This window comes from Vulpes lagopus, chromosome 3 (assembly GCF_018345385.1).
Source record: "Vulpes lagopus strain Blue_001 chromosome 3, ASM1834538v1, whole genome shotgun sequence".
Taxonomy (NCBI): domain Eukaryota; kingdom Metazoa; phylum Chordata; class Mammalia; order Carnivora; family Canidae; genus Vulpes; species Vulpes lagopus.
Genome location: NC_054826.1, coordinates 129,626,154 through 129,652,825, shown reverse-complemented (window position 1 = coordinate 129,652,825; position 26,672 = coordinate 129,626,154). Strand labels below are relative to the sequence as shown.

The window sequence follows — 26,672 nt, the reverse complement described above, 5'->3', positions numbered from 1 at the left end:
TGGATGGGGAGGTAGGTGGGGGGATGGAGTGACTGGGTGACGGGTACTAAGGGGGGCCCTTGACGGGATGAGCACTGGGTGTTATACTTATGTTGGCAAATCGAACTCCAATAAAAAAATACAAAAAAAATTAAATTTATTAATCAATTTTTTTGTTTTCTATCCTCCACTACACTTGTAAGACCCACAAGAGCAGAAATCATGTTTGTCTTGTTCACTGCTCTATCTCCAAAGTGATGCATAGTACATGGATTACAGAAGGTATTCAATAAATACTTACTGATGAAAGATACAAGTTGTTCCACTCTCTCAATTCAATAAAACTTCTTTGAATTCTTACATACTTATACCCTTCCAATAAATTCCTTTTTGGCTTAAGCTAGCCAGAGAGTGTTTCTGTTGCTTGCAGTCCCAAGTACCTTAACCGGTGTACTGAAGGCAGCACCCTTGGCTATCCCCAGGAAATGCAACTGCTATAGAAAATCCATAAAGACATTAGCTTCTCTACAAGAAGACACAGAAGGAGTGCTCCATTCTCACCTTAATCAAGACAGTAAATTGCATTGAATATTCAATCAATGCCATCAAATTCATGGTCACAAAGAAAGTCAGTAATAGAACAGAAGAACATTTTGTGGTTGACAGCTGTGGATGGTGGTTAATCTAGGCAAAGAGTTGATCTACAGTAACATCAGCAGACCCCAGGAATCTTCCCACACCATGTCTGAAATCAGTTTTTATTATGCACTTTGTAATAACTCCTGTTGGATTTTTAGAGTTAAGATGAACTAAGAAATATTAATTTACTCAACATATAAGTGTTTTTAACTTAAACTTTTTTTCTTCAGAATACCCATTGAATAGTATTTTTCTATTTGTAAGATCAAAGATATGTGTACATTTTCTTTATTGGGGCTGTGGTACAGATACTATCTGCCTTTGATCCTAAGATGTTCATTGTTTTATATTTATTGTTTCCAGGTGGCTCAGTGGTTTAGCATCTGCCTTCAGCCCAGGGCATGATCCTGGGGTTCTGGGATCGAGTCCCACTGCCTCCCTCTGCCTATGTCTCTGCCTATGTCTCTGCCTCTGTGCGTGTGTGTGTGTGTTTCTCATGAATAAATAAATAAAATCTTTAAAAATGCACTTGACGAGATGAGCACTGGGTGTTATTCTATATGTTGGCAAATTGAACATCAATAAAAAATAAATTTATTATTAAAAAATAATAATAAAATAAATAAATAAATAAATAAATATTTACTGTTTACAAAATTAAGATGTAATTTTCAATCTGTGAATACATTTAATGTAGCTCTTCTGACCCCCAAGGAATGTGCTATTAAATATATTATGAATCCTTTACTTGGAGGTGCTTTAATATCTTAGAATATTTAGTTCCTCTGCCACAGTCAGCATCTTTATAGCCTATTAACATATGCATAAACACTAGGTTTGTTCCTGATTATACTAAGCCTATGATGAACACTTTGTAAACTAAATCACAAACTCCTTATCTATTTTTCCTAGTTCGGGTATTTTATAGTTAGGAAGTTGTTTTTGTTTTTGTTTTTAATGAAAGTAAAGTAGCACAAATTGGGTATCTTAAGGGCAGGGGGAGATGTTGGAGTTTGGGGGGATTAACCTATCCAGATTTTTTATTTAAGTGATTTGTGGGCAAGATAAGGAAAAGATATATTGGTGGAGTGGATACTTTAGGCAGAAAAATTTGGATGAAATACTATAGGTGAGAATTAGCTTGCTAGCTGATAGGTAACTTCCAGAAAGTTTACTTAGCTGTTAGAACAAGAAGAAAAGCAGTCACTGCAATTCATTCTAACACTGCACTTCCAGGATGGTTATCTCTGGAGAACCTGGGAAGAGAAGAAGAAACAGGGGTAAGTTATTTTGTATGTCAAATTACTTTGTGCTACCTAATTTTAAAAACAATCGTGGGATGTACCATTTTCATAATTAAATAGTGACTTACCACTGACTCAGGCAACTCTATATGCAAGTCAGGTCTAATCTTATAATCCCCTTTGTCCAACTCCAAGCCTAAACGCCTGTGAGACCCCCAATCCTTTCTGATTGTTTCCCAGAAGACAAGCCTAGGGCTCTGCATTCTTATCTGCCTGGGTGCTTCTCCATCACCAAGCCCCTTCTCCCCTATTCCTTGTTTTCTATGATCCTTTGAGTGTTTTGACGGCCCACTCTCCATTTTCTGTTGCTATTTCTCTACATCTGCTGCCGCCACCAGCCCTTCCCACCAGCAGATGTCAGTTTCTCCCAGACACCAGCTTCTTTCCCCTCTGCAATATCCATTTCCAGGTCTCCTCTGGCACCATTATTTTCCACCCAGCCTGAAGGACTCTTTCTCTTGCCTTCACCCTCATGCCCTAGCCATGGAAAGATTCTTATTTCCAAGGGCCAAAGTTCCAGCTACCAATGGCCAGCAAATCAACTAGATCTCCTTTGATGCAGAAAGAAACAAAGGGGAACATTCAAGTGAGATTTTTGTGAGCCTGCAGGATGCAGACATTGTGGAAAGTAACTATTCTCTCCTCATTCTTGACTCAAAATGGGCAGCGCCTAAGTATGACCTTTAAAGTTCCATATGGCGGGACGCCTGGGTTGAGCATCTGCCTTAGGCTCAGGGCGTGATCCCGGTAGGAGGATCGAGTCCCACATCAGACTCCCTGCATGGAACCTGCTTCTCCCCCTGCCTGTGTCTCTGTCTCTCTCTCTGTGTCTCTCATGAATAAATAAATAAAATCTTTTAAAAAATAAAAATAAAAATAAAATCCCACGTGGCAAGTACTCCTCCCCCATCTGCTAATGTAGTGTTTACACCATAGTTTACCATGTGTATCAGACACTATGTCTCCTTTTCAGGAAGAAACTATCTGCAAAGGGTTTTGTCTGCCAGAATCTTACGATATTTGAGAATGAATTACAGACTGAACTTGGGCTCTCTATTATTCCTCCTCTCCCACTCACTGTGGATTCAATTCCGCAGGCTGTTCTTTCCAGGCTCAGAACTCAGGATACAGGACATTAACCTTATTCCATTCCTAGGGAACAGTCTTGTCATTTATGCCAGTGAGGGCACATACTAGGTATGTGCACAGATGTGAGCTTGCATCTGTGGGGAAGAACTTGGTTGGTTCTGTTGATACTAGGGCCCATTGTTAAAGTAAGACACTGGCCTATAGGCTGGGTCTGTAAGGAGAAAGCATCTGTCACTGTAGTGTAAAGCTCCACGGTTGGTCTCGCTTGCTGATGACCTCTGCAAGGGGGAAGGGCTACCTTCAAGTTAGCCTGGTCCCCAGTAGATACTGCTATGCTCCTTTCCTATGCCTGTGGGAAAACTTATTAAACATTCATGATACTTTTTTCAACAGAATCTGAGCACCTTTTATGACTCAGAAAGCTTTAAAAATCAATTAGTACCAACACATAAAATTAATTTGTCATCACAGAAGCAAGTAACCAGGATAATAGCACTCCTTGTATGAATACTTCACATGCTGTTCAAGTTCATTATCAGTAAAACAGCTACCTTTTGTAGAGGCATATGATGGGATTGGTGCTTTGTTTAGAGGATTTATACACATTGTTTTGCTTAAATGTTAATTCCTGCAATGGTCCTATGAGAGAAATATTGTCCTCATTTTTAGATGAGCCTCAGAAAAATTTCTCAAAACTGAAAGATTAAGATTAATACCAGTTCAATCATCCATTCTTTCCCCAAATCTTTATTGTGCATGTACTGTTTCCAGACAGTCTCACTCCAAAGCTCATGCTGTCCTTACTCTCCTCTTCTGAGTCCCCCAGTCTGGACCTTAGTCTTGTCTCACACCCATAGCCCAATGCCTAGGTACCACAAAGTGGGTGAAGTTTGAGAGGTTGAAAAGACAACACAAAGACCAGTATAGGCTGCTAGTAATTGAGACTGCACTGGTGTTGGCATCAGAACATATGGATAAATCCTGATGCTGAGTAATGAAGGACAAGTCATTTCCCCTCTCTTTGCTTTAGTTTTCTCATCTATCAAGTGAGGCATTTTGGATTTGATGAGCTCTGTTGTCTCTCAGCTTTGACATTCTGGAATCCAGCAAAGTGGCTGGTGGCTTGCAGTTCTAGTCCTGACTTCATTATGGAAGAAGAGAGTGCAGAATTGGAAGAAAGGAGAGGAAAATGAGTGTGTTTCAGGAAGAGGGAGGTGGTGTTCTTCTTGACTTACATGTCCTTGCAGCAGAACAGCCAAACCTGCAAAAAGAAAAAAAGAAATACAAAAACAGGAAGTCATCAGACAGACTCCAATATTGGGACCTCCTGCCACCCAGAATTTTGAAGGCTCAAGGCCTTTGGATATATTGGTGGCCTTTCCTAGGGCTCCATTATATCAGTCTGAATGCTAGACTTTCAGTTCCTCTGCCCAGAGCCCAGGGCATGTGGTGGGAGAGACTCCATGTAGTAGCCTCATGGAAACAGATGCCTGCCACCCCATTTCCAGGGAGCTCCCCTCCCCACCTGTGGGAAGGAAGAAGGGTGAAAAGAGTAGGAGACCCAGAGCGGCATCTTCCCATTATGCCTCCACACCAACCTTGGTCACAGCCCTGTAGAAGGGAAGACCTCTTTATCACTGTGGGAGCAGCATAGCTGCCATCTTATGACCACAGGTCCTCAAGGCTTTCATGTTCATATCTCCACCCATCCCAGATTCATGAGAACAAGCACCAACCCCCCACTGGAGAGAGAAAGCCAGCAGAACCCCTTCAGCAGAAGACCTGGCTAATCTGACACAACTGCTTATAATTGAAAGCATTAACTCAGCACTGAGGCCAAGTTCCCTTAGGGATGTGGAAGCCCACAGAGAGAATGAAGTGCACTGTGCTGGAAATCATGGTACCAAGCCCAGGGCCCAGCACCAGAAAAAGCATACGAGGAGCTGAGTTGAGATACCGGAGCATTAATTGAAGAATGTAGTTTTCCTTCTGCAGGACTGGGCCCTACACTCAAGGCCAGTAGCGAAGGTCCTGGGAGGAATCCAGTTCATGAAAGAGCACAGTTAGCCCTGCTCAACTTCTTCCCGTGTCCCCTTCTGCTTTTATTGCCACAGCTCTGGAGGGGAAAGACAGAGCAGCCATAGGATGTTGCAGCTGCCAAATGCCTTCTCTTATTACATCCCAGAGCAAGGATAAGGAGAGGGCAATTACTACCAGAGAAATGTGGACCTTGTACCTATGCCCCCTTCTCCTCGTTCTGGAAGGGGTAGTGGCAATAGGTGTAAGGAACACTGTGACCTAATTTTGGTAGAGTCTGACTCTCTATGAAAAACAGATCAGGAGAGGGCGAAGTATGCTGGTGAAGAGGGTGGTCAGTGCTACCCAGGTGTCAAGGCTTATTTTTCCTCACCTTGATGCAGGTGTCAGTGCTTGTTTTTTTTCACACCTTGATGACCCCGAGCCATATATTTGCCACTGCCAACAGCTGTGCTCCCTTAGAACTGGAATTAAGCCAGGCAGGCAGATAAGAGTGGACACAGGTGTAGGGACCGCTGCCAGTTTGGCCTGAAAGCAGATCCTTAGGCTGAGCCAAGAACTTGGCTCAGTGCATCTCACCTCCTTTCAGCCTTCTCTGGAAGAAGGTGACTCATATGCCCAGAGCCAAATTTATCTTTGGATCCCTAGAATTTGACACAGAGTAGGTGCTTGATAAAAGTTAGTTGGTTTTATCCTAAAACGTAGCTATTAAAACAATAAGAAATATTTATTATTTCATATGGTTTCTGTAATTCAGGAGCAGCTTGGCTGAGTGGTTCTGGATTGGATTCTGTCAGAAGAACTTCAGGTTGCAGTCAAGATATTGGCTGGAATAGTCATTGAAGGCTTGACTAAATCCAGAGGAGCCATTTTGAAGTTGATTCACTCACACGGCTGGCAAGCTGGTGCTGGCTGTTGGCAGGAGGTCTCAGTATCTCTCTGTGGACCTCTCTTTAGGGCTCCTAGAGTGGCAGCTATTTCTCCCAGGGTAAGTGATCCAAGGAAGAGCATGATCCCAAGAGGAGCAATATATCCACAGTATTCTAGTACTTAGATAAACTAGTCTTAGTATGGGAAAGAACCAGCAGGCAAGAATCACTGAAGGCCATTTTGGAAGCTGGTGTCCACACTGACATGCAGTTTTTGAATGCCCACTCTGTGAGGGTATTATGTTAAATACTGGGATTCAAAAATTGAGACACCATCTCTACTCTTCAGGAACTCAGAGACTAGTGGGGGAAATCGAAATGTTGCCGAGTACCATAGAATTACTCAGCAGGGGCAACAGCCCAAATTGGGTTGCTTGCCTACAGCCTCCCTAGCATCCGACCCACTCAACTAAACTTTTTTTAGTAGAGTTTCCACATTTTGTCAACATACCCAGTGCTTTCCAGGGACAAGTGCCTGGCACATGGAGAGTGCTCAATAAATCCAGTTTTACTGTTTTCCTTTTTCTGGACCTGATTCCTGCCTCAGACCCATCTTGTTGGTAGAGGTCCTGATTGGCTTCACTTCCTCAGTTTGCTGACTTGACTCCACCCAGATGCTTTACCATCCACTGTGTACATACTTACAACTCAGGTTAGGAATCACCTGCCTACACGTCATATCTATAGAGCCTCCATTATCTGAATTATTCCCCAACATTCATTCTCCTTTGATAGGTAAAGAGATGCATTGGCATACAGAAGGGCAAATAACCCAGCTCAAGATCTCTCTGGAAAATTAAGAGAGTTTTACAACAATTATATAAAAATTAATCTCCAGGATCCCCCAAATTCTCATACCTTACTACTTGCCACTGTTTGATTCCCTCAAGAGAAAACCTTTATTTTTCTTTCCATTTTAGAGTATCCTGAAAATTGGTCTGAAAATCTTTCTGATCTCCTGAGAGTGAAACATTCAGCTTACCATCTACCTCCTACTTCCATCACTACCTGAAGACCCCAAAACTCTGACTGTACAGGTACTGAATCATGCATACCCACTGATATATGGGAAAAAGCAAAATAGTGCATCATTTAAGGAAAACCAGTAGCTTGAAAGGAAAAATATCAAATAAATTTCATAAATACAAAAGTATTTCTGAACTTCCTATTATTTCTCACTAATACAAAAATCCTTTATATAACATTTTTGATATCTCATGGAGATGTCTTTATTACTTTTCCTTTTTTAAGAAATATTTTCTTGATCGCTTTCATTGATGTATTTTTCTTGATGAAACTTATAATCAATTTATCAAATAAACACACATATACCCTTTGAGATTTTAAATTAGAACATTAAGATATTGATCTGTGAAAATTGACAATGTTGAATTTTCCCATCCAGGAACATGATTTATTTCTGAGGGATTATGAGAGCCACAAAGAAGAAATTTAAGTATTTTATTTGCCCCTCCCTGATCCTCAGGACCCAGCAGATTGCCAGGGATATAATAGATAGTCAATAAATATTTGCTGACTCTTTATCAGGTTTGAGTGAAATGTAAATGAATTGGGAAGCTTTTCCTATGTTCCAGAATTTTTAATTGTTTCTTAAATGTTGATGGGGTGTCCGGTTCTGGTGGCTTTTGGCAAAACTTTTATTTATTTATTTATTTGCAAGAGAAACAACATTTAATACAATTTTTAAAAGTAAAAATTAATACAAAAAATACTATTAACAAATGTCACATCTTAAAATAAAGACAGATCAGAGCCACTGAGTGAACAGTCGATTGGGCGACTGACACTTTTTTTTTATTCGAGTTCAATTTGCCAATATATACCATAACACCTAATGCTCATCCCATCAAGTGCCCCCCTCAGCGCCTGTCACCCAGTCACCCCAAACACCCGCTGACCTCCCCTTCCACTACCCCTTGTTTGTTTCCCAGTGTTAGGAGTCTCTCATGTTCCATCACCCTCACAGATATTTCCCACTCATTATCTCTCCGTTGTTCCCTTTCACTATTTTTTATATTCCCCAAATGAATGAGACCATATAATGTTTGTCCTTCTCTGATTGACTTATTTCACTCAGCATAATACCCTCCAGTTCCATCCAGGTTGAAGCAAATGGTGGGTATTCGTCATTTCTAATGGCTGAGGAATATTCCATTGTATACATAAACCACATCTTCTTTATCCATTCATCTTTCGATGGACACCGAGGCTCCTTCCACAGTTTGGCTATTGTGGACATTGCTGCTATAAACATTGGGGTGCAGGTGTCCCGGTGTTTCACTGCATCTGTATCTTTGGGGTAAATCCCCAGCAGTGCAATTGCTGGGTTCTAGGGTAGCTCTATTTTTAACTCTTTGAGGAACCTCCACACAGTTTTCCAGAGTGGCTGCACCAGTTCACATTCCCACCAACAGTGCAAGAGTGTTCCCTTTCTCCGTATCCTCTCCAACATTTGTTGTTTCCTGTCTTATTAATGTTCACCATTCTCACTGGTGTGAGGTGGTATCTCATTGTGGTTCTGATTTGTATTTCCCTGATGGCCAGTGATACGGAGCATTTTCTCATGTGCTTGTGAGCCATGTCTGTCTTCCTTTGTGAAATTTCTGTTCATGTCTTTTGCCCATTTCATGATTGGATTGTTTGTTTCTAGGGTGGTGAGTTTAATAAGTTCTTTATAGATCTTGGATACTAGCCCTTTATCTGACACGTCATTTGCAAATATCTTCTCCCATTCCATAGGTTGTCTTTTAGTTTTGTTGACTGTTTCTTTTGCCGTGCAGAAACTTTTGATCTTGATGAAGTCCCAATAATTCATTTTTGCTTTTGTTTCCCTTGCCTTCATAGATGTATCTTGCAAAAAGTTGCTGTGGCCAAGTTCAAAAAGGGTGTTGCCCGTGTTATCCTCTAGGATTTTGATGGATTCTTGTCTCACATTTAGATCTTTCATCCATTTTGAGTTTATCTTTGTGTGTGGTTTAAGAGAATGATCTAGTTTCATTCTTCTGCATGTGGCTGTCCAATTTTCCCAGCACCATTTATTGAAGAGATGGTCTTTTTTGCAGTGGATAGTCTTTCTGCTTTGTCGAATATTAGTTGACCTTAGAGTGGAGGGCCCATTTCTGGATTCTCTATTCTGTTCCATTGATCTATGTGTCTATTTTTGTGCCAGTACCACACTGTTTTGATGACCACAGCTTTGTAGTACAACCTAAAATGTGGCTTTGTGATGCCCCAGGCTCTGGTTTTCTTTTTCAATATTCCCCTGCTATTTGGAGTCTTTTCTGATTTCACATAAATCTTAAGATGATTTGTTCCAACTCTCTGAAAAAGTCCATGGTATTTTGATAAGGATTGCATTAAATGTGAAAATTGCCCTGGGTAGCACTGACATTTACACAATATTAATTCTGCCAATCCATGAGCATGGAATATTTTCCATCTCTTTGTGTCTTCCTCAATTTCTTTCAGATGTATTCTGTAGTTTTAGGGTACAGATCCTTTACCTCTTTGGTTAGGTTTAATCCTAGGTATCTTATGCTTTTGGGTGCAATTCTAAATGGGGTTGACTCCTTAATTTCTCTTTCTTCAGTCTTTCTTTCTTTCTTTCTTTCTTTCTTTCTTTCTTTCTTCAGTTAGTGTATAGAAATGCCACTGATTTCTGGGCATTGATTTTGTATCTTGCCACACTGCTGAATTACTGGATGACTTCTAGTAGTCTTGGGGTGGAGTCTTTGGGGTTTCTATGTACAGTATCATGTCATCTACAAAGAGGGAGAGTTTGACTTCTTCTTTGCCAATCTGAATGCCTTTTATTCTTTTGTTGTCTGATTGCTGAGGCTAGGACTTCTAGTACTATGTTGAATAGCAGTGGTGAAAGTGGACATCCCTGTCATGTTCCTCATATTAGGGGAAGGGCTCCCAGTGCTTCCCCATTGAGAATGATATTTGCTGTGGGCTTTTCATAGATGGCTTTTAAGATGCTCTATACCTACACTTTGAGGAGTTTTGATCAGGAATGGATGCTGTATTTGTCAAATGCTTTCTCTGCATCTAATGAGAGGATCATATGGTTCTTGTTTTTGTGATAGGCATGATCTATCACAAGATTGCTTTACGAGTGTTGAACCAGCCTTGCATCCCGGGGATAAATCCCACTTGGTCATGGTGAATAATCTTCTTAATGTACTGTTGGATCCTATTGGCTAGTATCTTGTTGAGAATTTTTGCATCTGTGTTCATCAGGGATATCGGTCTATAATTCTCCTTTTTGGTGGGGTCTTTGTCTGGTTTTGGAATTAAGGTGATGCTGGCCACATAGAACGAGTTTGGAAGTATTCCACCTCTTTCTATCTTTCCAAACAGCTTTAGTAGAATAGGTATGGTTTCTTCTATAAACGTTTGATAGAATTCCCCAGGGAAGCCATCTGGCCCTGGACTTTTGTGTCTTGGGAGGTTTTTGATGACTGCTTCAATATTCTCCCTGATTATCCACCTGTTTAGGTTTTCTATTTCTTCCTGTTCCAGTTTTGGTAGTTTGTGGTTTTACAAAAATGTGTCCATTTCTTCTAGATTACCTAATTTATTGGTATATAGCTGTTCATAATAAGTTTTAAAAATCGTTTGTGTTTCCTTTGTATTGGTGGTGATCTCTCCTTTTTCGTCCTTTTTTTATTGATTTGAGTCTTTTCTCTTATGTTTTTAATAAGGCTGACTAATGGTTTATCTATCTTATTAATTCTTTCAAAGAACCAACTCCTGGTTTTGTTGATCTGTTCCACAGTTGTTCTGGTTTCTATTTCATTGAGTTCTGCTCGAATCTTTATTAACTCTCTTCTGGTGCTGGGTGAAGGTTTTATTTGCTGTTCCTTCTCTAGCTCCTTTAGGTGCAAGATTAGCTTTTGTATTTGAGTTCTTTCCAGTTTTTGGATGGATGCTTGTATTGCGATGTATTTCCCCCTCAGGACTGCTTTTGCTGTATCCCAAAGATTTGAACAGTTGTATCTTCATTCTCATTAGTTTCCTTGAATCTTTTTAATTCTTCCTTAATTTCCTGGTTGACCTTTTCATCTTTTAACAGGATGCTCTTTAACCTCCATGTGTTTGAATTTCTTCCAAATTTCTTCTTTGTGATTGAGTTCTAGTTTCAAAGCATTATAGTCTGAAAATATGCATGGGACAATCCCAATCTTTTGGTATAGGCTAAGACCTGATTTGTGACCCAGTATGTGGTCTATTCTGGAGAAAGTTCCATGTGCACTTGAGAAGAATGTGTATTCAATTGCGTTTGGATGTAAAGTTCTGTAGATATCTGTGAAATCCATCTGGTCCAGTGTATCATTTAAAGCTCTTGTTTCTTTGGAGAGTTTGTGCTTAAAATATCTTTCAGTTGTAGAAAGCGCCGTGTTCAAGTCTCCAAGTATAAGAGTATTATTATCTAAGTATGTCTTAACTTTGGTTATTAATTGATTGATATACTTGGCAGCTCCCGAATTTGGGGCATAAATATTCATGATTGTTAGGTCCTCTTGTTGGATAGATCCTTTAAGTACGATATAGTGTCCCTCTTCATCTCTTCCTACAGTCTTTGGGATAAACTTTAATTTATCTAATATGAAGATGGCTATCCCTGCTTTCTTTTGAGGACCATTTGAATGGTAAATGGTTCTCCAACCTTTTATTTTCAGGCTGCAGGTGTCCTTACATCTAAAATGAGTCTCTTGTAGATAGCAAATAGATGGGTCTTGCTTTTTTATCCAGTCTGAAACCCTGCGCCTTTTGATGGGATCTTTAAGCCTATTCATGCTCAGAGTTACTATTGAAAGATATGAATTTAGTGTCATCATAATACCTATTCAGTCCCTGTTTTGTGGATTGTTTCCTTGGATTTCATCTTTCTTTTACAGAGTCCCCCTTAATATTTCTTGCAGAGCTGGTTTGGTGGTCACATATTCTTTCAGTTCCTGCCTATATTTATCTCTCCTTCTATTGTGAATGAGAGTCTTGCTGGATAAAATATTCTTGGCTGCATGTTCTTCTCATTTAGGACCCTGAATATATCCTGCCAACCCTTTCTGGCCTGTCAGGTCTCTGTGGAGAGGTCTGCTGTTAACCCAATACTTCTCCCCATAAAGTTTAGGGATTTTTGTCTCTTGCTGCTTTAAGGATCTTCTCTTTATCTTTGGAATTTGCAAGTTTCACTATTAAATGTCAGGGTGTTGAAGGGTTTTTATTGATTTTAGGTGGGATCTCTCTATATCCTGATGTGAATGCCTGTTTCCCTTCTCAAGTTAGGGAAGTTCTCAGCAATGATTTGTTCAGATACACTTTCTGGTCCTCTGTCCCTTTTGGCGCCCTCGGGAACCCCAATTAAATGTAGATTTTTCTTTGTGAGGCTGTCATTTATTTCCCTTAATCTTTCCTCATGATCTTTTGTTTTTCTTTTTCCTCATCATCCTTCCTTGCCATCAACTTGTCTTCTATGTTGCTCACTCATTCTTTTACCTCGTTAACCCTCGTTGTTAGGACCTCCAGTTTGGATTGCATCTCATTTAATTGATTTTTTTTATTTTTTTATTTATTTATGATAGTCACACAGAGAGAGTGAGAGGCAGAGACATAGCCAGAGGGAGAAGCAGGCTCCATGCACCGGGAGCCCGACGTGGGATTCGATCCTGGGTCTCCAGGATCGCGCCCTGGGCGCGAAAAGGCAGGCGCTAAACCGCTGCGCCACCCGGGGATCCCTCATTTAATTGATTTTTAACTTTGGCCTGATTAGATCTAAATTCTGCAGTCATGAAGTCTGTTGAATCCTTTATGCTTTTTTCTAGAGCCACCAGTAGCTTTATAATAGTGCTTCTGAATTGGCTTTCTGACATTGAATTTTAATCCAAATTCTTAACACTATGGGAGAGTATACTGTTTCTGATTCTTTCTTTTGTGGTGAGTTCTTCCTTCTAGTCATTTTGCTTGGTGCAGAGTGGCTAAAAACAAGTTGTACTTGATAGAAGTGCGAACTCTTCTCACTGTAGCATTCCAGCTGTTCTCTCTTTAAATCTCAGGCTGAATTCCTAGATTTTCAGGATGATTTGAAAGGTATCTAGGTAAGTTGGTGGGGACAGGTGACTTGGGGATCCTACTCCTCCACCATCTTGCCCGCCTCCTAGTGTTTGCTTATGATTTGAATCACCTGTGTACAGTGGTAATCTGTGGAAAGAAAACAACACAACCATTCCATATTTAGGTAAAGCTGGAATAAGTTCTTTATGAGAATAGTAGAGAAGCAATACCCTGGAAATCAGGAATCATGGGTACTGCCCAATCCTAAATAGAAAATGTGAATCCTTGTAGCAGAGATGAAATCAAAGAGTTGTTTGAACACCTTCTCTGTCATGTACTAGAGACTTGATCTTGGCCAAGTGGCTTAATCTCTCCAACCTTCAGTTTCATTTATAAAATGTAGATAGTAATACCTTTTGTATAAGGTTATTGTGGAAATTAACTGTGTTAACATGTAAAGTTGTGTACAGTTAGTTACATACAGAAAAAAAAGAGTGGGGATCCCTGGGTGGCGCAGCAGTTTGGCGCCTGCCTTTGGCCCAGGGCGTGATTCTGGAGACCCGGGATCGAATCCCACATCGGGCTCCCGGTGCAGGGAGCCTGCTTCTCCCTCTGCCTGTGTCTCTGCCTCTCTCTCTGTGTGGCTATCATAAATGAATAAAAATCAAAAAAAAAAGAGTGCCCAATAGCTAGTATGACTATTAAGATGCATGGCTAGAGGATCTCTGGATTTAGTGAGATAATGGGAAGAGTTAATTTTTAAAGTTATTCTTGGAGACTCAGAATAAAGATCTTTCATCTTACAAAGACTCCAGAAACTAGTTTTCAAGACTGGCAAATTAATGTGAATTCATGATGTAGCAAGAGAAATGGGTTTCCAACAATCCTGGAGATGAAGGCAGTGGAGCTCACTATACTGGCTCTTTATATGAGGATAAAGTAACTTAAAGAATGTTCATTGCATCCTCTGTACATGTACAGATTTTTCTATTGTTACCTGGTTCTCTAGTGAGAAGTTGGAGAGTGTGCAAAAGCCATAGGAAAGCATTTATGAAATAATATTGAGGAAATTAAAGTGTTAATGACTAGAGCCAATATTAAAATGGTTGAGAGTAAGTCAGTTACCTAATCTCTGTAAATGGTCAAGTTGGGTCCAGGAAGGCCTCCTGCAAAGGTAGAGAATATAATCAATCAGCTAGCAGTCATGAGTGACTGGGAGAAGAAGAGTTCATTAAGAAGTTTTGAAGGAGAACTGATTCAGCAGCAAATGAGTTCAGTTTGAGAAATAGAGTAAAATAAAAATAAAGTTATTTTTGGCTTCAGTTCATTGTAAATGGGTTGTCAATATATTTGTTTAAAATGTATTTTCTAGGGCACCTGAGTGGCTCAGTCAGTTGAGTGTCTGCCTTCAGCTCATGTCATGATCGCAAGGTCCTGGGATCAAGTCCCACATAAGGCTTCCTGTTTAGCAAGTGGGAGTATGCTTCTCCTTCTACCCCTCCTCCCTGCTCATGCTCTCTCTCTCTCAAATAAATAAATACAATCTTAACAAAAATAAAATAAAATGTATTTTCTAGCTATGAGCACATTCTCTTTAAGGGTGCAAATCTATAAAACAAATGGGATCATGTCTGTTTAATTCTCTTCATCCATGAAAGTATCCAACATGAAATTATGAAAAGTATCCAACATGAAAATGAAATTATGAAAGTATCCAACATGAAAATGACTTTCTAAACGGTAATGATAAAAGAAAGAGAATAATTGAAATGATTAGCAAAACAACATCATGTTACACGTATTTATTGAATTGAAATAAACTCTAGAAAGGCTTCATCCCCTCTTTTTTTTAAGTTTTTATTTATTTAAGCAATCACTACATCAAATATGGGGTTCAAACTCAGTACCCCAAGATCAAGAGTCGCATACTCTTCCAACTGAGCCAGCCAGGCACCCCTCAGCCTCATTCTTCTGTTCAAGGCCTGTTACAGCATGAGTGGCTTTGGTCAAATACAAGGCCATCTGGACATCTTCTGGCCATAGTGTTGCCATTAGTACACTCAGAAAACCTGGGTATATCCCTACAGTCCCCACCAATCCCATCAGCTTTGCCTTCACAGAATGTGCTGAAAAGTATGGACTTAGGAGGCTCTGGAGCATCACAGCCTACACACTTAACAATAGAACACCACTAGTGGCAGCCCATGAAAACTTTGAAGACACATCTACACATGAGATTAGAAAATTCCTTTCTTCTTCATCAGTTCAAACCTAGCCAGATGGGGCAGGGGGGGCATATTCACCAAGATTAGGGCAGAGTTGAAGATTATTGTGGGATGCTTTGTTCGAAGTGAAGAGAATACTAGTTTAACTTCACCCACTAGACCAGGAAAAATATCCAGTCTCATAAACATTAGTTTTTCATTTCTTTGCAGAATTAGACAATAGCTATTTCTTGATTGGCAAAACGAGTTAGTCTCAAGTTCACCACAGCAAGCCAGTAATCTTGTATAACATATTGTCAGATGGAAAACTGTATTTACTAGGTTTCTAGAAAATGCAGTTTCCCAAGATTTTGTTCAATAATTTGCCTTAACAGCCCATCTCAAGTTTCAAATGAGAAATTATTGAATATCAGAAGCCATCAATTTTCTTCATGTTCAGGTTGTTGACTCTCATGTTACATCATTTAAATCGTTACGTCCCATGCTTGGTGCAATGCTTTGTGAGTCCTGGCATAGGATGACGGTCCATTCCAATTTACTGTGAACTGTACAAGGTTACACTATCCACTCAGAAGTACTCCAGGTTGAGAAAGGGGAGCCCTCTTGTACTGTTGGTGGGGATGCAAACTGGTACAGCCACTCTGGAAAACAGTGTGGAGGTTCCTCAAAGAGTTGAAAATAGAGCTACCCTACAGCCCAGCAATTGCACAAATACCCCAAAGATACTGATGTACTGAAATGCTAGGACACCTGCACACCAATATTCATAGCAGTAATGTTCACAATAGCCAAACTTGGAAGGAGCCACAACGTCCTTTGACAGATGAATGGATAAAGAAGATGTGGTATATTACTCATCCATTAGAAAGGATGAATACCCACCATTTGCTTTGACATGGATGGAACTGGAGGCTATTATGCTGAATGAAGTAAGTCAATCAGAGAAGGATAATCATCATATGGTTTCACTCATACATGGAATATAAGAAATAGTGAAACGGATTATAAGGGAGGGAAGGAAACTGAGTGGGAAAAATTAGAGAGTAAGACAAACCATGAGAAACTCCTAACTGGGAAACAAGCATAGGGTTGTGGAAGGAGAGGTTGGTGGGGGGAATGGGGTAAATGGATGATGGGCACTGAGGAGGGCACTTGATGGGACGAGCACTGGGTGTTATAATATGTTGGCAAATAAAATTTAAATTTAAAAAGTAAGTACTCCAGTTTGAGAAGTAAATTATATGTCACCTTTTAGAAAATTTAAAATTTTCTTTGCTAAAAATGAATTAAAATCCTCAGACCAGATACTGTCTTGTGCTTCTGCTTCCTTGGGCATCCATGACACAACACTATAGTTTCTTGAACTATGTAAAGTATAGTTTGAGGGATCCTTGGGTGGCTTAGCAGTTCCTTGGGCATCCATGACACAACACTATAGTTTCTTGAACTATGTAAAGTATAGTTTGAGGGATCCTTGGGTGGCTTAGCAGTCTGCCTTTGGCCCAGGGCGCAATCCTGGAGTCCCAGGACCAAGTCCCAAGTCAGGCTCCTGGCACGGGGCCTGCTTCTCCCTCTGCCTGTCTCTCTCTCTCTCTCTCTTTCTCTCTGCCTATCATGAATAAACTAATAAGTAAATCTTTTTAAAAAATAAAGTATAGTTTGAAGTATACATATGTTTCTCCAATTACCTGGTGTCTGCAGGACCAGCAGAAATTTGAATTTAAAGGTCAGAGGTTATGACCCCTTACTGCAGAAGTTTCCCAGGAAGCCATCCAAGTCATGAGCCCAACACTAGCACCACCAAACCCATTGGCTTTCAGAGTTATCACCTGTGGTGTAAGAGTTTATCAATGCAGCAGTGAGTCTTTTAAAACACTATAAAATTATCGGAAGCATGATGCAATATTATCAGAAAGTTTCAAAAAAATCACAAACATAAAGCAACTCATCATTTTGGCATGTTAATTCCAGTCTTTGCACACCCATCATCATTTACAAGGCTACTATCCCAGTACAAAAACCATCTATACCCTAGATTTTTTTTCATTTTCACTTTAAATAGGAAATAAAGATTTCTCATATTAATGCTTAATTTTTGTACTTATTTTTAATGATTGAAAATATCTTTTTGTGCTTATAGGTTATAATTTAATACACTATTTCCTCATTGTTTCAATATTTGGCAGTTATAAGCAAGACTTTAAGAAACACCTTTACATATAAATACTTCGATTATATTGTCATTCCAATAAACACCCAGGAATTTGAATTGGAGGCTAAAGGGTACACATACATATTTATATAATTCCACTATATACAGCCACATTGTTTTCTAAAAGAGGAAACCATGCCCACCCTGTATAAGGGACTCTGGGAATGACAAATATTCTTAGAAACTGAGTGTCTATAAGGTATGGTTGAAAGAGCATAAGCTTTGGAATTATTAAAACCTGTAAGCCAAATCCTACTACGCCACTTACTAATTATGTGTCCTCAGAAAGTAAAGCAACCTCTCTTAGCATCACTTTCCTCATTAGAAAATGGAAATTATAGTACATATTTCATAATAACAGCACCTGCCATTTGTTGAACATATATTCCACACGCATTCTTCATTTAATTCAGTCTCTAGGCTTATTATAAGAATCAAATGGAGTATCTTATGTAAAACAGCTAGCACATTGTAGGTAATCAATAACACGCAGGGACCCTTTCTTTCTATGGAATAGAAATGAACATTTATCATAGTTTCAAAAATGAACTCTTTCCTGTTGGGGGGTCAGCTGCCTCCCATAAGCATGAAGACTTGGCCTGAGGCTGGGATTTCAGAGGCAAGTGTGCCTATAGGTACCATCAGATCCCCTTTTGGTTACCAGTGAAGAATTGCCAAGGTGAGTGAGGCTTTAAGTGAGTGAAGCTACCCACTCCTTACACACCTAAGTTAGTGGACTATTACCACTGACTATGGTTAGCTCTACCTTCTCCTCCTTAAAAGTCTATGCCCTCGATGACCCTCCAATGGCAAAAGGTTGAGATCTCTGTTACCCTTATCAGCAGTACAAGGAGTAATGTTCCTCTTCTTGGGCAGCTGTGGTTTCATCTCCTCCCTTATGAATAAAATGGGTATAAACACTCAGAATCTCCCTCCTTCTGCCTCAGGTCAATCTTGCCTTTCTTTGTGTTACCTTTGCTTCCTCTGGTCTAAATGTATCAAAGGAGGAAGGCATGATCCTTGATGGCACTCAGATGCCATCACCTTTCCCCTTCCTTCTTTCTCCAAGCTCCAAGAAATATCAGAGGAACTATGAGCAGCGCATAAAGCACTGTCCTTAACTCTACCTTCATCTCTAGCCTCTACTCCCCATAGTTTGATATCATATCTACAGGAGTAGAGCCTAGAGAGCAATAAAACTAGACTGGTGTTTAGTGCTTGCAAATGAACCACCCTGTTATTTTAGGGTCTTCTTGCAACATTCATCAGTCACATTCCAGGTGACTCTCCTCTCCTCAACTCCCAAATCCCCTCAGGAAAAGCATCATAAATCAGCAGCAAGGAAAAATGAATGACAATTTCTCCATTCGCAGAATGTCCGTTAATTCTTCCCTCCCTCTTTCTCTCTTCCTATTTTTAGGATCTAGTTTTCCTGCTGCTTGATTCCTCAGAGTTCGACCAAACACACTATACTGTCACATTCTATACCTTTGTTCATGCAAGTCCCTTCGCTTACAATGTCCTTCCAGAAAATGGCAGAATTTACCATTATTTTCTCACAATTTCTTATCACATTATGCATGCTCTATCATGGCATTTACCCATTACAGTATTCAGTTGGGTGTGTATATGTTTGTCTCTCCACTAGACAGGAAGCTTCCTGGGACTCTCTTATTCATCTTTTCTTTTTCTTTTCATTTTTCTCAGTGTCTCAAAATGTGTCTTATGCAATTCAATAAATATTTAATATCCTTGAGGTATCTCAATGATATCTAGTATCCTTCATGAGTTTCCTGAACTGGCAATGTCCCCCTATCCATATTCTTTGCTTTAATTGAAATGGGAGGAGACACTATATTCTTAAGAGTTTCTTTTCTGTAGTTCCTTAATCCTTGTATATCTCAGATTTATATTTTCAGTGCCTGCCATAGTACTTAACACATAATACATGCTCAAGAAATAGTTACTAAAATAAACTGAAGCATTGCAAATAAATATCAAGTATATACTATGCATAGGTCATGTGTAGGTCACAGATTCTTTCCATAGAGCAACCCTTCATATTGGTTCTCTACCTCTAGTTCTCAGCCTTTCCTCAACCTATGATCCTAGGAATAAAAACTCTGGACTCCACTTAGTCCCTATTTTAAGATAAATTTCCCATTTCCCAATTCTAGTTCTTTCCCTGTCCTAGAAAATCTCCTGCAGATATACCTCTCAGATCTTTCGTGCCCCCTTCAATCACCTTTTTCTTCACCTTCAAACTGGTTTCAGCTCATCTTCCCAAGATCAGGAATTCTTCTCTTGGAAGAATTCTTCTCTTGGGATCCTCCTCCTGCCTCTCTAAGGATCAACTTCATGCCAACCGTTCATATTAGAGCACCTATACAAGTTTTCAGGTCAAAGATCTACCCTTTTTCTTTCTGGATAAGAAGGACAGAGGCCAGACTGAGTGGAAGCCTTCCTCTTACACAATATGCAAGTAGGATCTTGTAGAGAACTTTGCTTTATGACTGGAGACATTATCATGGAAGGAATGGTGAACATTTCCCCAAAGACACCCATGAGACTCTGTAGGTTGAAACCTCCCCCACTGGCTCCTCAAATTGTTCATTGCACTACCTATTTGAAAACAGAAAATAGGATCTTCCAAATAGGGTTGACTTCTTCCATTCTGATCTCAGGAGGAAGGTAATTCTTCTAGAAAGTTCCCTGAGGTGAATTTCAGTTTCCAAAGCTACTTTCCTTTTAAATCCCTCTGGCAATTCTTGACTTTCTCTTGCTCACTTCCCTTGGCTAAGAAGTTTCAGAAGGACAGAGACCAGATTATGACAGGGGCTTCCAGTTTAGAAGTAAAAGTAGGGAACAAGAAATAGAGGATTAGACCAATGAAGCCAATTTTTCTAGAAGATAAAATTACTGCAGAGAAGGAACTCATTTTGATTTTACAGTTGACATTTTCTTTCTTCTTCTCCAGAGTTACCCTTTCCATATTGGGTGGGGAGATGGTCCCCAAAACTACCTTTGAATTGGATTTCAAGTTCACCCAGAGTGTCTGGCCTATGACTCTCTCAGATATGCGAGAACAAAGTACTGACCACTGTTTGAAGGCCTGGAACTGGGCTACAGAACATCACCATTCCACTCACAGGGCATGATCTTGTGCTTGATCAAGCAGTGAGGGCATAGATAAGATCCGTATACAGGCAGAGTTCCACATTCTCTGACATGTATTTGGCAGGACCTGAGTGGTACTGGGGCCAACTGGTAAAGTAACACACAAGCTTCATGGCTACACCTGGATGGGAAGACCAGGGATGAGGAATCGGGAGTCTTTGAAACCTGGCATCTCCATGCCCTGGATCTCTTTCATGGTCTTCTTGGGGAAGATCCCCCAGAAATACTGTGGGGATGCCAGTTCTTGCTCTGGATTTAAGGCTAGAGATGTGAGGAAGGCATAAGATGGGCCAGCTTGATGAGGTAAGACTATAAGCCAAACCCTCTTCTCAAAGACCTGGGAATGGAGTGAGAACAAATAAATAGAGGATAAAAGTGGCCCCTGGAGTCCCTGAAGATTTCTAACTTCTGAAGAGTTAATGATGAATCCTGTCTAAACTAGCCCATTCTATTGCTACCTTAATCCTACACCCTGGCAAGGATCATTTTGATCCTCAGCAGACCTCACTCCCATCTCCTATTCAAAGGAATGAGGATGTGAGGGCCATGGCAGAGTGAAGTAGAGGACGCTCTCCGTTTCTCTCTCTCTCTCTCTCTCTCTCTCTCTCTCCACATCCCCTTCTCATTTTTCTTTCTTTCCTTCTTTCTTTCTTTTCTCTTTTTCTTTTTCTCTTCTTCTTTTTTTTTTTTTTTTTTTGGAATAACTTTGAATGTCCTTTGGGAGATGGAAGATGGCAACGCAAACTCCTCAGATTTTCAAATATTGAGGTCAACTGATGGTGGAAACACCCTTATCAGAAAAAAAGACCCTCATGACACATTTCAGCCACAGCGGCAGCAACACAGTCAGACCTGTAAAAATACTAACAATGATTCCATGACTTAGCTGGGGGCTTCCCAGGGAAGCTGTAAGCCCATGGCTCTGCTGGATAATTATCATTATCATTAGCCCATTCAGCTCCCAGGAATTCCCACAAATGATTTTCCTCTGCACAGCCTGCGCCTAAACCACCCCTGGTGAGGAGGGGATCTTGGTGCTGGATTCTCCCTCACCTAGTAAGTGGTGAACTAGAAAGAGTATGGGCCTGGGGAAGATATTATTACACCTGAAGTGTGGTTCTTCCAATTCCAGGGGCAGGATGCTGGATACTTTATCACATGTCTTCAACTTCCATTTGCTTACTGATGAAAATGGAAGGAGTAAAACCTACTTCAAAATTTGTTGCAAGGATGTAGTGAGGTAACTGAAGGGACATACACTCAGAACTAAATAAATGTCTCTTAATTAAACCATTGGCCCATACACCTGGTGTAGTGACTATGGCTCCAAATGACTGCATACTTACCTCTCACCAATTACCTTAAGTCAAGCTCCAGTCCATCTATTTTTGTCTATGATCTACTACATGTCCAGTGAGAGCAACAACCATTACTTGCAGAGGCTTCAGAATGCTGCCTGTAAGGCAGCTGCTCAGCAACTCACACTGCTTGTGAATCACAGCTATTCAGGCCTGTTCCGGATGGTGTGGTGTCAGGTAGTGGATCTGAACAGAGAGTAGCATTAGTTCTTCCTCAAGAGCAGCTGACATTGGGCAAGATACGGGTGATGAGAAAGGGAAGAGATAAAGGGAACACGGGGTTGTGAAAACATTTTTATTAGTTAAAATACTGCAGAGAGAAGCAATGGAACTCAGAGTGGAACCTACAGAAGCAGTGCACTGGAGTAGATATATTCAGGGAATGCCTGAATTCCTGGAACACACCTCTGGGCCTTTAAAACCTGTATTTTGTTCCTTTAGCACTTTCTAGCAACCCACAGAGAACCTCACTCTTTGAATTCCAGTATCATAGCATGTGAAAAGGCAGAGCACAACAGTCTGAAAAAGTAGCAGCCTAATGGGGTACATGCCAGGACAAGAGAGAAATGGCATGGAAACTCCAAACCAATCCTTAGCCTCTTTTTTTTTTTTTTTTTTTTTGCATCTCTTTAATTTAAATTCAATTTGCCAACATATAGTATAACACCCAGTGCTCATCCCATCAAGTGCCCTTAGCCTCTTGAAGCTGGGGCTGGATCCCTGCTCTCTGCTCCATGCTGGAGAGGACCCCCATGGGTATAGAAAAGAGGGAAAAGGGCTAGGGACTGTGTGATTTAGCAGCTAAAAGCAGCATGCCCGATCATGGCTGCAGCTCAGCACAAATGCCTGGGCCCAGGGCTCTCTACATAAGGGCTGGGCCTAGATGGGCCTCATTATCTCTGTGAAAAAGGAACAGCTGCAGAAGGCAGAGTACCAGAAAACCAGCCTAGGACCTGCTTCCAGGTCTACTTTTGTCCATTCCTGAGCCCTGCCCCACACAGCCTATTTTGTTGTCAGAGCCCTCACCTGCTGTAGCCAAGTTCAGAGAACTCATTACAGAGCAAATCTTCTCAACAAGATAATATTCTTCTGAACATGTCTTTGAATGGCACACAGAAGCAGGCCTTGATCAAAACTTCTACCAGGATGGTGTGAAGAGCAGATTTTGAGATTTCTGGTGAATTTTGCATACTAAGAGCAGAATCAGAGTGAAGCTAAGAAAGGGGGAAGCCAAGAGCTCACCTACTGTTGGTTGGCTCTAAATTCTGGATTTAGGGGTCAGATACACAGGGGTCTTTCATTTCTATTTAGGTCTTTCAGCTATGATTATGAGCCTAGGAAAATGTCCAGAGTTCTAGAGCAGATGCTCCACAGGGAACAAAGGCTATGCATCTATCTGGAGTTGAGTTTCTGGGGGAGCCCAGCGGAGCGCTGGTCAACAGCAGAGGAGCCCTGCCAGCAGAGCCCTCTACCTCAAATATCGTAGGTCTCTCCTCTGCTAAAACCCGTTATGGGGCCCCTTGACTGGAGAATCAAGTCCAGACATTTATCAAGACCCTTCCCATCTGGCCACAACCCACCTTGGATGCCTCATTTCCTGCTATCGTCTCAGGTACCTTGTGTCCAGCCAGTTGAGATATCCTGCCACTCGCTGTTTACACAAATTCTCCAGCCTCTTTGCTGTTCTTATGCTGATTTCTGCATGAGATCCCTTTTCTAACTTTTTCTACTCAGTGAGTCCCTCCTGAATATAGTTCAAGATGAAATCTAACATGCTTTCCTTTGTGATACCTTCCTCTTTCCTGCCACTCTCGGGCACCATTCACTGTAACAGCATTTGTGTCACTTGTATCATCATGAATTTGGTGGTAAATAATTGCTAAGCACTTGTTATCAGAAGACACGTCAGATCTGGGGACTTAGAATAATAAAGTCTCTTTCCGCTAGATCATAATTGAGTTGGGGAGACAGATGTGCAATGGGTAAAATACAGTGCATTGTGTAGTGCAATGTCAGAGGTACAAAGTGCTGTGGGAGGAGGAAAGGAGCAGTAGTTACCTCTCCTAGCTGTTGAGAGGGTAGGCAGAGGAGATGCAAAACGATGTCAAGGACACAGGGAAGATTTTACTTACACAAAGACATTTCAACAAATACTTTATGAGCAAATGAATGATATTTCATAAGTAGTGATGACATAAGAAATAAAAGCTCTAGAATACTTTTACAAGTATAACCCAAACATAAACTAGGGTCCATGTGGCCACTTTCTGCATGAATTACATTTAAAAACCACATTATATCTGCCAAAAATAATTTAAAAGGAATTCCAATATTTTTTGTCTCTTGCAGAACATTAAAAAGTCTCTAATCTGTGGGGTCTAGGGTGGCTCAGTCAGTTGAGTGTCCATCTGACTCTTAATTTTAGCTCAGGCCATGATCTCAGGGTCTTGGATAAGCCCCTCATGGGCTCTGTGCTCAGGGGAAAATCTGCCTGAAGTTCTCTCCATCTCCCTTCATCCCTCCCTCTACTCGTGCCCTCTAAATCAATCTCTCGATTTTTTAAAAAATCCTAATTTTTAAGTATATGCAACTTTTCTCAAAATCTTCCTCCTACATGCTCCCCCAGATATGTTGGTGTGGAACATCTCCCCCAAGAAATTCCAAATTCTAAGTTTCTATTTTCATCTCCCCCACCCATAATTTCTATTCCTTCTTTTTTCCCTGTTGCCTTCCAGCTTTTTATAAATTTATTTTTTATTGGTGTTCAATTTGCCAACATATAGAATAACACCCAGTGCTCATCCCCATCAAGTGCCCTTCCAGCTTTTTAAAAATCTCATTTACTACTCCTTCTTTTTACCTTTTTTGACCTAGTGGCCTCTCTCTTTCTCTCTCTCTCTCTCTCTCTCTCTCTCTCTCCTTCTCCAGTCCCTCAGTCTGTATACATATAACATAAGAAACAGGAATCAGACAGACAAGATCTTTATTAGTGTGATGGGGACAGAGTGGGAAGGTGGGAAACAATCATGTATTAATAAATCTTGTCCCCATCCTACAATGATAGACAAGGTGGAATAGACCATAAGCTGTGGAGAGCTGCTCTTGGTTGCTAGTTTCTAGAATCCAGGAGCGGAGAATTTCTAGCTTTGGCTTTACCAATACCTTATGTTGCTCCAGTGGATGAGGACAGTCCCTGCTGATGAATTTCAGCTTACTCATGAGAGTTTCTAGCAATCGTATCTCCATCTCAAGATCTTTGCACTCTATAGTTGCGGCCAACCACCAGAGCATGAATAGAGGTGATACTGAGGCAGGAACAGTGGCTGACAGGGCAGGGATGAGAATGCAGGTGAATTGGGGCTGAACTGAGCTCCCTTCTCTCTGACCAAAAAAAGGCCATATCTCCCATAAAAGAAACACAACGGAAAGAAAAAGGAATGGTCAAAGTGCAGGCATTACCCAACTCCTTAAGATCAACTTCATTATGGGTTGGTGGAGGGGAATGATGCAACAGTGTAGAAAAATGGATACCTCCATCCACCACCACCACCCGCACACATCTGGGTTGAGAATTCTTTGCATCTTTCTTTCCAGGTATGTCCTTCTAATTACATTTCTTGAAACAAGTTTGAACCCCAGAGCGATACCAGTTTTTAACTCCATAAAGGCAGCATTACTGCATTAGAAGAAACCACTGCAGATGATTGTTCATAACCTATTATGGAATGCGAGTCAGCTACTGGGCTTGCTTCAGACAGGAAACATGCTCAAAAGCAATATGTTGTACTTGCTAGAAAATTCCTAGTGTGCCAACGCCATGCCTCATTTGTAATTGTGTGCCCCCATGGCTAACATGTAGCAGAGTTTATTATATAACAACAGAATTAAAAAATGTTTAATGCACAGTTTTGGATCTGATTTTAACACTAACTGTATGATAACAGGTCTGTGCCTCTCCTTCTTATACTGTAAAATGAGACTGGGTTTCAAAACTCAAAAACTTTCAGGACCAGGCGGGTGAATTGTATATGCGAACAGCTTGAGACCATCTGTATTAAGCAGGGAGGAATGGGGTCTGTGAAAATACCAGAAACTATTCATTAAAAATGTGCTACTCCCTTCAAGAAAAACTACCATTTTCTGATCTGTTTCCTCAGAGAGCCAGTTTGAAACATTCTCTAAGGTTACTTTTTTCTTCTTTAATATTCTTGAGTTAGAGACTACTCTGTTTCACATTCTTTTCTAAGAACGGAGTGAAAAATGTGTTGGAAGTGCCAGTGCTGGGAGGACTGGTCACCTCTACGAGAGTACCTCATGTAGGTACTACTGTGTCCTTAATGTCTGTGCTGTGCGTCCTCACTCAGAAACCTTTGCTCCATGTCCTTTCCCATTGGTGAATTAACAGATTCCCCCAAAGAGCTATTGCTAACTTTCAATTTAGAAGAAACTACTATAAGCAGAACACAAAGAAGACATTTGGAAGGAACAGTAAGGATTTTTGGAGATTCTTGATTTATTAGTTGCAGGAAGTAAGACTAGTGTATAGAAGGGTCAGACTAGTCCAAAATGCTTCTGTCAGCCCAGAGAAACAGTAGGGCAACCCCAGAGTCCTGCTGGGAGGGTAGAGACAGCTGCCTCTTGCTAGT

At 40.6% G+C, this 26,672-nt stretch overlaps 1 protein-coding gene across 1 annotated transcript in view; it reads right to left on the bottom strand.

Moving 5' to 3' along the window:
- The window catches only part of LOC121487121 (pepsin B), a 36,051-nt gene extending 10,779 nt beyond the window's left edge, over nt 1-25,272 (bottom strand). The window contains exons 1-3 of the mRNA XM_041748563.1: nt 25,189-25,272; nt 20,790-21,005; nt 4,247-4,272 (exon numbers count right to left, since the gene is read on the bottom strand). Coding sequence (XP_041604497.1) covers nt 4,247-4,272; nt 20,790-21,005; nt 25,189-25,272 — 326 coding nt within the window. The remainder of the gene's footprint in view (nt 1-4,246; nt 4,273-20,789; nt 21,006-25,188) is intronic.
- Between the last annotated feature and the right edge of the window lie 1,400 nt (nt 25,273-26,672).